Raw genomic sequence first — 10,324 nt, forward strand, 5'->3', positions numbered from 1 at the left:
TAAGAAAAATCTTAGTTCTATTTTCCAGAACTATCATTTTTCTTCACATTAAGAACATGTCTAGTAGCATTGGACATAAAAAATGTAAGACGTTAGGGTATTATCAAACTGACTATTATGGAAGAAACTAGAGGCCCGGTGCATGAATTCATGCACCAGTGGGGTCCCTCCATCTGGCCTGCGGGATTGGGCCAAAACCGGCTCTCTGATATCCCCTGATGGTCCTGGATTGTGACAGAGTGCAGGCCAGGTCAAGGGACCCTACTGGTGCACCATTGGGGCTGGGGAGGGACGCAGGAGGTTGTTCATCTGAGGAGGGACCACGGGAGGGCTCCAGGGCATGTCTGGCCCATCTAGTTCAGTCCTGATCAGCTGGACCCCCGCAGCAAGCTAACCTACCAGTTGGAGTGTCTGCTCCCTGGTGGTCAGTGCACATCACAGCGAGCGTTTGAGTGGCCTTAGAATATCATTAGCGTATTACACTTTTATTGGTTGAACGGCCGACCAGTTGACCAGACACTTAACATATTAGGCTTTTATTATATAAGATGTTAGAAACTGCTAAATCTTAGTGATAAGTAGACCAAGTGATGCTAACCTGAAGAATTTTCTCATACCACATGCCAAAATCCAGAAACTAATTAACTGGTAATCCAAAATTTAGCTAATGAGAGACAAAGGGAAAGAAATAAGGAGATAATGAGTATCACAGTGGTTGGCAAGCTTAGAACCATTCAATAAAGAAAACATGGATTATTTATGATGCCAGTGTTATGATACCAGTAATTATGCTGATTTTGTATCTGGACACATGAGAAAACGCAATGGAATAAACTTATTAAACCATAGTCAAACTTCTGTAAACACCAAGTATGAGCTTTTACAGTTTATAAAATGAACCTCTTAGTTTTTGCATGTATGCAAACATATTCTATTCACTTCCTGTCACTCAAGCCATGGCTTCTGTTATTACTATCTCAAACATAATATATGCATTGGAGTTTTTATTTGCACATGTATTTTAATATTGTGCTTATATACTGTAGGTATTTTATAATTATTTATTGATTTATCCTGAATGCTTGCTAGAAAGGACACATAGGTTTTAAACAATGAAAGCTTTCCTATTCCCCACTCCCTTCTATGCTCAGTGCTGAATTCTCCAAAAGTTAAAATCAAAATAAAACTTGATTATAAATGCATCGCCATAAACATGGAATTGCCCATCTCAACATCTTTATTGACTTTAAACCCAGAAAGCATGTACATCCTGTAACACAGGGGTAGAGAACTTTTTTTCTGCCAAGGGTCATTTGGATATTTATTCCATCATTCACAGACCATGCAAAATTATCAACTTAAAAATTAGTCTGCTATATTTGATCAAACTTTTAATTAACTCACCCCTAATGCCTTGGCAGGGCCAGAACAAATGATTTCATGGGCCTGGTATGGCCCGCAGGCCAGACATATCCCACCCCTGCCCACACTTCAACCTCTATTTCATTTTTATTGTAATTATTATTTTAAACTTTTAAACCATATTTTAATTATTCTGCCTTTATCCGAGTTGAATTTAAATAATTTTACTTTGTCTCTTTCTTTCCTGCTATTCTGTAAGTTTCAGGTGGGAGCAAACCTATCTATTTTTGTCCAATACATAGAAAGTACTTGGTAAATGAATGTATTAATATATTATCATTATCTACCTTAACAACTTCCTAGTACCAATCATTGTACTAAACATTGCTAGACTAAAACTTAGAAAATATAATAATGGATTAGTGTAATTTATACACATGATAAAATGAAGTAAAATATTAGAAATGTTTCTGATTTGTAAGAGTGAATCATTTTTTAAACTATATTTCTTGATCACATATATGTGACTATCAAGGTTCATTCATATGTCTTAAGGGTTATTTTAAAATTTACCCAAACCAGCTTTACAAAGAAAAATAAATTAGAAAAGATAATGTGCAACTCTGTGCTTTAAGTGAACACTACATTTTCCTTAGTTCTCCAAAGGTTTTATAATGCCTTCCCTGGCTCATGGAAAATATATAATCTTGACAGTAAACTGTGCAATATTCTGCACTTTTTTGGAAAAAAAAAAGTGTTATGAAATCAAGCACATAGGGTGCCATAACTCCAGCAGCTGTGGAACTTCATGAATGAGCTCATTTCTTATTTATATGCCAACAACTGCTTGAAGAGTAAACAGGCAAGAACGTGTGATTACATAGATAAAATTGAATAACATGTTTCTCTAACTTTATTTTCTTAAATTGATTTTCATTTGGGCTCCCCAGTCAAAATTATCACAGTATTCTTTATGTTTGCACTTGACTACAGAAGGAGGCACTAGGGAATTAATTTTATTCTAAAGATTATTTCCCAGGGCTAGGGAATATTAGCAAAGAGATGCTAAGCTATTTTTTTTTTTAAATGTTTGGACTCAGTGATTTCTCAGTCAACCTATTTCTTTCAGGAGATAGCTCTTAGAACAGTGGTTCTCAACCTTACTAATGCCGCGACCCTTTAATACAGTTCCTCATGTTGTGGTGACCCCCAATTTCATTGTTACAAATTGAACATAATTAAAGCAAAGTGATTAATCACAAAAACAATATGTAGTTATATATGTGTTTTCTGATGGTCTTAGGCGACTCCTGTGAAAGGGTTGTTTGACCCCCAAAGACGTCGCGACCCACAGGTTGAGAACAGCTGTCTTAGAAGGTTGTGGTTCTAAGCCATTAATAAAGAATTGGCTATTTTGTAAAAGCTTTAAAAAATAAGCATGTAACAAAATACCTTAACTTCAATAAGATCTTGAATTAGCTGAATGAGTATAATAAGTAAGATATTATCTGTTGACATAATCTTGTTACAATCTCTAATTTCAAATTTATTTGGAACCACTATAGGTGAGAAAAACTAGCTTAAGTCCTTTCTAAAAAAAAACAAAATATGAACTTGGTACTTCACATGAATGGATATAGGCTGCCTCCTTTAGAGCAGCGTACATCTTTTCAACAGCTCACATTCAACTTGCAGCTGCTTATTATATAGCAGAAATATCAGATGGCATACAGGGAAGGTATAAAAACAGGCTTTCAGTGGAGAGAAAGGAAGTATAAAGATTTATAGAGATAATGGTGTAAGAAGGATGGCTGGCTGGTGGAGAGAACTAACAATTTGGATGCTAACGGATAGAAATAGCGCTGAAACATCTGTCATTTGCATTCTGTTATGTTTACTGGGTAAAACGGTGATTATGAACAGAAAATTATTGGATGTGGAGGTCAAGCAATTCAAAGGCCAGAGTCAAACATAAGAATACTGAAGTCTCCCAGAATGGAGTGGAAACTTCCAAGACTGAGAGATTCACTAAAGACTTTAATAGGTAATAATGTGGGACATACCGAGGATAATGTTTGGGTGGTACACAATATTTCATAACTGACGGAGAATATAAACAATATATTTCACACTTTTGAATAATATTGAATTTGTAATGGAGCATGTTTTCTTAGACATCTTGCTTGTTTATTTAAAAATATATATAATTTTTGTTGATTTTAGAGAGAAAGGGAGAGGGAGAGAGAGATAAATGTCAATGATGAGAAAGTCATTGATCAGCTGCTTCCTGCACACCCTGGACTGGGGATTGAGCCCGCAACCCGGGCATGTGCCCTGATTGGGCATACAACCATGACTTTCTGGTTCATAGGTTAACACTCAGCCACTGAGCCACTAATGCCAAAGCATAGAAAACCCATTTTAATGGCAGATAGTAAGAGCTCAACATAATCTTTCAAAAATACTATTGATTTCTTTTTTTGTATGTCATTTTTCTTGCCAGTCTAAAATTGCTTACTGCTAAGGACATTAAAGGGCCCTGGCAGAAAAAGCACAGCAGTATGAGAAATAGCAAGAAACAAAGAAAGTGACAATGATTCTTAAAAACCAGAGTCCTTTGATAGAACAAATTCAATGTAAGAGGCAAAATGATAACATCTTACCCACCTTTTATTTTTAACAAGTCCCTTGATAGATAATAGACACCTTTCTATACGTTAGTCCATGGGGAATTTTTTTTCTAAAATCTAATATTTTATTTTGTGAAGATGGAAGATGAGGAGGTCGCTGAGAGCTGGGAGGAGGCGGCAGACAGCGGGCAGGAAATCCAAATCTCCTCCCAAAGTGCCCATTGTGATTCAGGACGATAGCCTTCCCACCGGCCCCCCCCCACAGATCCGCATCCTCAAGAGGCCCACCAGCAACGGTGTGGTCAGCAGCCCCAACTCCGCCAGCAGGCCAGCCCTTCCTGTCAAGTCCCTAGCACAGCGGGAGGCCGAGTACGCAGAAGCCCGGAAGCGGATCCTGGGCAGCGCCAGCCCCGAGGAGGAACAAGAGAAACCCATCCTCGACAGGCCAACCAGGATCTCCCAACCCGAAGACAGCAGGCAGCCCAATAATGTGATCAGACAGCCTTTGGGTCCTGATGGGTCACAAGGCTTCAAACAGCGCAGATAAATGTGGGCAAGAAAGAATGCTGCCGCCGTCACCACCTCCTGGGTCCTCCGCCACGGGTCGCACTGCCAGTGGCAGACAACTGGACTTGAGCAGAGGGAAGGACCTGATTAACTTGCACTGTGATCCCTTTTGCTCCTCCCACTGTGACCTTGAACCCCATGCACTGTGACCTTCCCCTTTTCCCCCTTCCCACTGTGATTGGCATGTCTACAAGGGCTGTCCCAAGTCAATGGAAAGGGAAAGGATGGGGGTTAGGGGACTTAAGAGAGTCAGACAGTGCCACTTGGCCACTTGGGGTAAAGCCAGTGCCAGCAATAACAGTTTATCATGCTCATTAATTTGGGATTTCAAAACAAATGAGAACTCCCATCCACCCACCCCCAAGTGCATGTCTTCGTCACTTAAAAGCAAGTTCCATTTGAAAATTATCCTTTCTTTTTTTTTTTTTTTCTTCCTATTTTTGTTTGTTTATACAAATACTGATTTGCAAGAAAAAGTGCATGGGAAGGGTTTTAGCAGTTTAATGAATTTTTAATTAAGAAAGGGTAGTTTGGTAGTCTACTTAAAAATGTTTCTGGGAAATTTACTAGAAACATTAACCAATAGGTTTTTGGTGAGCTTAGCTTCTGTATTCCTACTGCCGCCCAGAAAAGGGGCAGGGCTCTGTAGCCGCCAGGACAGATGAGCACCCCATGCCTATACCTCCCTCCCCCCAGCTAAGTCCCAGGGCATCATGGCCCTACCTGGAGACTGGGCTCGTTCTATAGGCTCAGAGAGCCTGGGGAGGGTGCCAACCCCACCTCTAGTATTTTGGGAGACAGGGAAAGTGAAGAGACTTTCCCTTCCCAATCCCTTCAGGGTGGTTCCCTACCAGCCAGGCTTGCTACTTCTAGAAGAGAGCAGGGAGCGAGACTGCACTCCTGAGCTCAGAAGTAAATGATGCGAGGCTTGCTCAGTATTTTGCTGTCAGCACAAGGAAAGCCAGGAGAGAGCCTGGCTCCGGGGCTCAGCCTCCTGCCTAGGGCGGTCAGAAGGTGTCTGTGGAGGGCCATCTCCAGTGATGGCAGCAGCTCGGCAACGATAGCTGGTCCATTTCCTTTGTGAAATCACTACCTTGGGCGCAGACCATTCTGAATACATATGGGGAAAGACAAGCTGTGCATTGCAGAGTGGTGATGACAGACTGGTTCCCCATAGTCCTAGGCTACCCTTCACCCTTTTTCCAGAGCAAGGGCCTGGAATGAAGGCAGTTTCCCCTCTGTCCCTGGAGCCTAGGGATTTGCTTTGGCTCCTTGAGGTGGAAGAGACGAAGAGGGCGGCTGCCCAGAGCAGCTCTGTGTGTGTCCAGTCTGGCCCTCTCAGGCTTTCTCTGGTCTCGTCTGTTGCACTGCGCCTTATCCCCCAGCCAGCCAGCCAGCCAGCCAGCCTCCCACTCAGTGGATGAGTTTTGGAGTGGCGGGTGTGATGTTTTTGTGATTAGGGCAGCTTGTGGTGGCCAAGGTGGCAAGCTAGGTTTTGGAGTCTCACTCTACCTTCGGTTCACCTGGCTCTTGGCCTTGCCCTGTGGGAATGTAGGCCTGTGGGAATGCAAGCCATGTCCCACTCCATTTTCCCCTTAGAAGGAAGGGCCAGCTGCCAGTGAATCAGCAACTAGTCCGCAGCACAGTCTTGTAACTGTGTGAAGCCAGATAACTGTCTCTGAGCGGAGCTGGAACAGAGAGCTTCAGTCAGTAAGAACCTACAGGTTGTTGAGTTGTGACCGTAGACTATTCTGGCAGGGAATTACCTCCAGGCGTGGGCAAGGGAGAAGGTTGATTGCTGTCTTTATAGTTCCACTGCCCTGACCAAGTTTCCTCATTCTAAATGTGTAGTGTCCATCCCTCATGTAATAGTGGTTTCTGGCCCAAAGTGAGACTGTCCTTTCAGTTGGAGAAGGGCGCAGAGGTAGGCCAGATGGAAAGGCCAGAAGTGCTGATTGCCCAGCCACTGGGACAACCTGTTCTTGCCCCCCCCCCCCCCGCCCCTAATGGAGCCAGAGGGAAGACTGGCTGATGGGTGTCTGTGGATGAGGATATAGTAGGGACTGGTGCTCCCACCTCCCTCTGGCCAAAGATGGGGCTCTGCCCACTGTGTGCCTGTACCTCCTTGGCTTCCCAGATGGAGAGGTAGCAAATTTTTTAAAAAGAAAAACGAAAACAGTGAACTATTGTGTTGGGGGAGGTAGGAAGGGAGATGGGAGAACGGTTTGGGGTGGTGTGTGTGTGTGTGTGTGTGTGTGTGTGTGTGTGTGTGTGAGTTGGTAGTTGTCTGTAACTTTCCTTAAGTGCTTTTTTTTTAAACTTTTTTAAGTAAGCTGCGGGCTTTGGCTTAGAAAACCCCGGGGGGGTGTAGGGGGCAGAAACCTGAGGCTGCTGCCCTTTATCTGCCTTCATGGTACTGTCCCTTTCCCCCAGCTCCTCCCTGACCCCATGAGCCAGGCCTCAGACCTTCCAGCTAACTGCTTCCCATGAGCCACTACTCTGTTGTCAGCCTATAACCAAAGGAGCTGGGGGTCTGGGCCTGGTGACCAACCCTTCTCAGCCCACTCAATCAGGGTGCTCCCCACCTGCAGGCAGGAGGCAACACCCTATCTGCTACCATCAGCCCCTTCCAGAGCCCACTGCCCCGCCCTGCCCTGTCCAGTCCAGCCATACCCTGCTCTGCCCCATCTGGGGATGCTCTGCTCAGGGATGGGCCGGTAGGGCTACCCCAGCCTCCCTGCTAAGCAGAGACTCTGGAAACCTCTGGGGTCCTGTTTTCTGGCCATGTGATTCCAAGGGTGCACATGGGCCCCTTGGGTGTCTGAACAGAAGGGCATGGGAGGGAGGGCTGCACCCCTCCTGCAGTCCTGCTCTGCTGATCTAGCGGGCAGCTGCCCACCCCACCCCGCACCGCGGGCTCCTGAGTCGGCAGATTAAGCATTTTATAAATTGTATTTTAAATACATGTTTAAAAAATAAATAAATAAATAAAATCTAATATTTTATTTTGTAACAAAAAGTAGTCCTGCTTTAGTCAAAGGGATATTACAAAATAACTGTCCACTGACAATACTGCCCTTTAGAGAGCAAAACAAAAAGTGAGAGAGAGAGAGAGAGAGAGAGAGAGAGAGAGAGAGAGAGAGAGAGAGGTGTTGTGTACACACACATGCATGCGTGCTAATGACTTGCATTAAAATAGATTTAATGACTTAAACGATTAAATGCATTAAAATGACTTGCATTTAAAATAGATTTTAAAAAATTAAAAGTTTGGTTACAACAGAAATAATTAAGGGGGAAAAAACAATACTCAAAACCAAGTAGTAGAATTTTTAGGAGAATATACGTGGTAGAGAGACACTAAAAATACAAGTTAGAAAAGGGGAAGAAAAAAGAGAGACTAAACATATGACCCCAGGTTTTGATTTAAAAGGTAGAGTTCTAGTTGAGGATATATGTGTTCCACTCTTCCCTCTTCTAACCCAAATGCCATATTTTGAAAGAAAACACGCAGATGTGAAGTTCCAACTTGTTAGTGAGGGCAAGTGTCTGTTAGCATTTTTATTTCATGTGCCTATTTCAGAAAAGTTTTCATTGTTATTAGAGAAATTTGGTGTTTCATATTTAGGCTATGATGAGAAATGTGTAGGAAAGATGAGTAGGAGAGCCCTGGGATGTAATAATGCCCTGAAAATAAAGGGACACGAGTGAGATTGCTAGATAAAATACAGAACACGCTGTTAAATTTGAATTTCAGATAAACAACAAATAACATTGCACATACATCCTGATACTAAAATATTATTCACTGTTTATCTGAAATTCAAATTTAACTGTGTGTCTTGTATTTTATTTGCTAAATTTGGCAATCCTAGCCATGGGATGAGGAAAATGAGGTAATTGCATTTATAAGACATATGCGAGGGCAGCATTGATTTATAGCATGGGATGACCCCAATTGAAGAAAATTGGCATGCATACACTCATTTTTGTCCACATAAAGATCAGTTACAATGGACAGAGACTCATATTTAATAGTATAATTTTACATTTATTCATGCAATTACATGATACATTTACTCTGGCAATGATACAGTTCATACAATCATATGGTACATTAATCATACAGTATTCATGACCTTAATGGCTATTTTTTTCCAAAAATTAATTCTGTAATAAAGTTTAGTTTTGAGAGCTGAGATATTATGCCAGACTAAATGGAAGTTGGCAGTCTCTAATTACATCATAGAGTTTGGATGATATTACAGAATATTTTTTTATCAATATCTGTTCTCTTTGCTAAATTTCGTGCCATTGATTGCCTCCAGTACTTTGCTGAACTACCTTGTATCTCCAGCCAACTTGATCTCTCCCCAGGCAATTTTAATTGGGTAGTTTTTTCCTAAGATTGTCAAATATGTAAATTACAAAAACAAAAACAAAAACAAAAAACTGTTCTTCTACCTACCTTTCAGTCTTCGTATTGCCTAATTTAACACTCATTTTCAGAAAAAAAAAATTACCCACATATATTTCTTTCTAAAATTTGATGCTGGGTGTATGTCCTGGCTTTTAGTCTCTATTTTGAATTTATATTATTGAAATTCTCTGATTTTTCTGATTGTATTTTTTGAACTTTCAGTTATGAAGTCAAATTCTTATCTCATTAAGCATCTTTTTCTTTATTATTTCAAGTCAACATAGACTGTTAGTGCCCCTACTGTGGTAGAATTTGTAATCAGATATTAGGCTGACTTTACATGACGAGAAAATATATTGGACTAGAGGCCCAGTGCACAAATTCATGCACCAGTGGGGTCCCTGATTCTGGCCTTGGGAATTGGGCTGAAACCGGCTCTCACACATCCCCTGAGGGGTCCCAGATTGTGAGAGGGCACAGGCCAGGCCGAGGGACACCACCAGTGCATGATCAGGACTGGAGAGGGATGCAAGAGGTTGGCCAGCCATGGAGGGGCTGCGGGAGGGCTCCAGGTCATGTCTGGTCCATCTCACTCAGTCCTAATTGGCCGGACCCCAGCAGCAAGCTAACCTACTAGTGGCAGGGTGCACTAGTCAGTGCATGTCATAGCGAGTGGTAGAGCGGCCTTAGCATATTACACTTTGATTGGTTGAACGGAAAACCAGTCGACCAGACACTTAGCATATTAGGCTTTTATTATATAGGATTATTTATGTATAATTGGCTGTCTATAGGGACTTAAATGACCTTAGCTATTCTCTGCTGTAATAATTTGTGTACTTGGTTTGTGTCAAAAGGCCAAATTTCTTGAAAGATCTCTCCCCTCTCTAACTTCATCCCACTCCAGGCCCCTTGGTTCAATAAAAAGGCCTTTTAGGTAAAGAATGACAAATTGTTATTGAACACCCACCCAGTTCCTCACCTCAACTATAGACAAATTAAAAATTAAAACCAAAGAGAAGATTTAAAAACAAAATTTAGGGCACCATGTTTCAAGCAAAATCATCCTAGAAAAGGTAAACATTGGTCATTAAATCATCATGTAGATGATTTCTAGGATTAGAACCTAAAGTATCATTATACCTGATATGTGTCTTTAAGTCAATGAATGTATTACTTTGCAAACTGTAAAGTGCTTGGGAATTATCTGGAGAGCTTGATAGATGTAAGGAACTGATTTAATAGTCTAGTACAAAACCTGAGTTTCTAAATTTCTAATAGTCTCTTGGTGATGTTGCAGACCATACTTGTAGTTTGCTGGGTTCAAGCCACTGCTGTCCAACAG

At 41.7% G+C, this 10,324-nt stretch overlaps 1 protein-coding gene across 1 annotated transcript; it reads left to right on the forward strand.

The window, feature by feature from the left end:
* Window positions 1-4,130: 4,130 nt before the first annotated feature.
* Window positions 4,131-4,988, forward strand: LOC118654147 (SUZ domain-containing protein 1-like). The gene is given in 2 exon segments (XM_036305427.1): window positions 4,131-4,180; window positions 4,182-4,988. Coding segments are annotated over 2 exon segments (408 nt in total). The 3' UTR covers window positions 4,540-4,988.
* Window positions 4,989-10,324: the final 5,336 nt, after the last annotated feature.

The sequence above is a fragment of the Myotis myotis genome, unplaced genomic scaffold, assembly GCF_014108235.1.
Source record: "Myotis myotis isolate mMyoMyo1 unplaced genomic scaffold, mMyoMyo1.p scaffold_m19_p_4, whole genome shotgun sequence".
In the NCBI taxonomy this organism is placed as follows: domain Eukaryota; kingdom Metazoa; phylum Chordata; class Mammalia; order Chiroptera; family Vespertilionidae; genus Myotis; species Myotis myotis.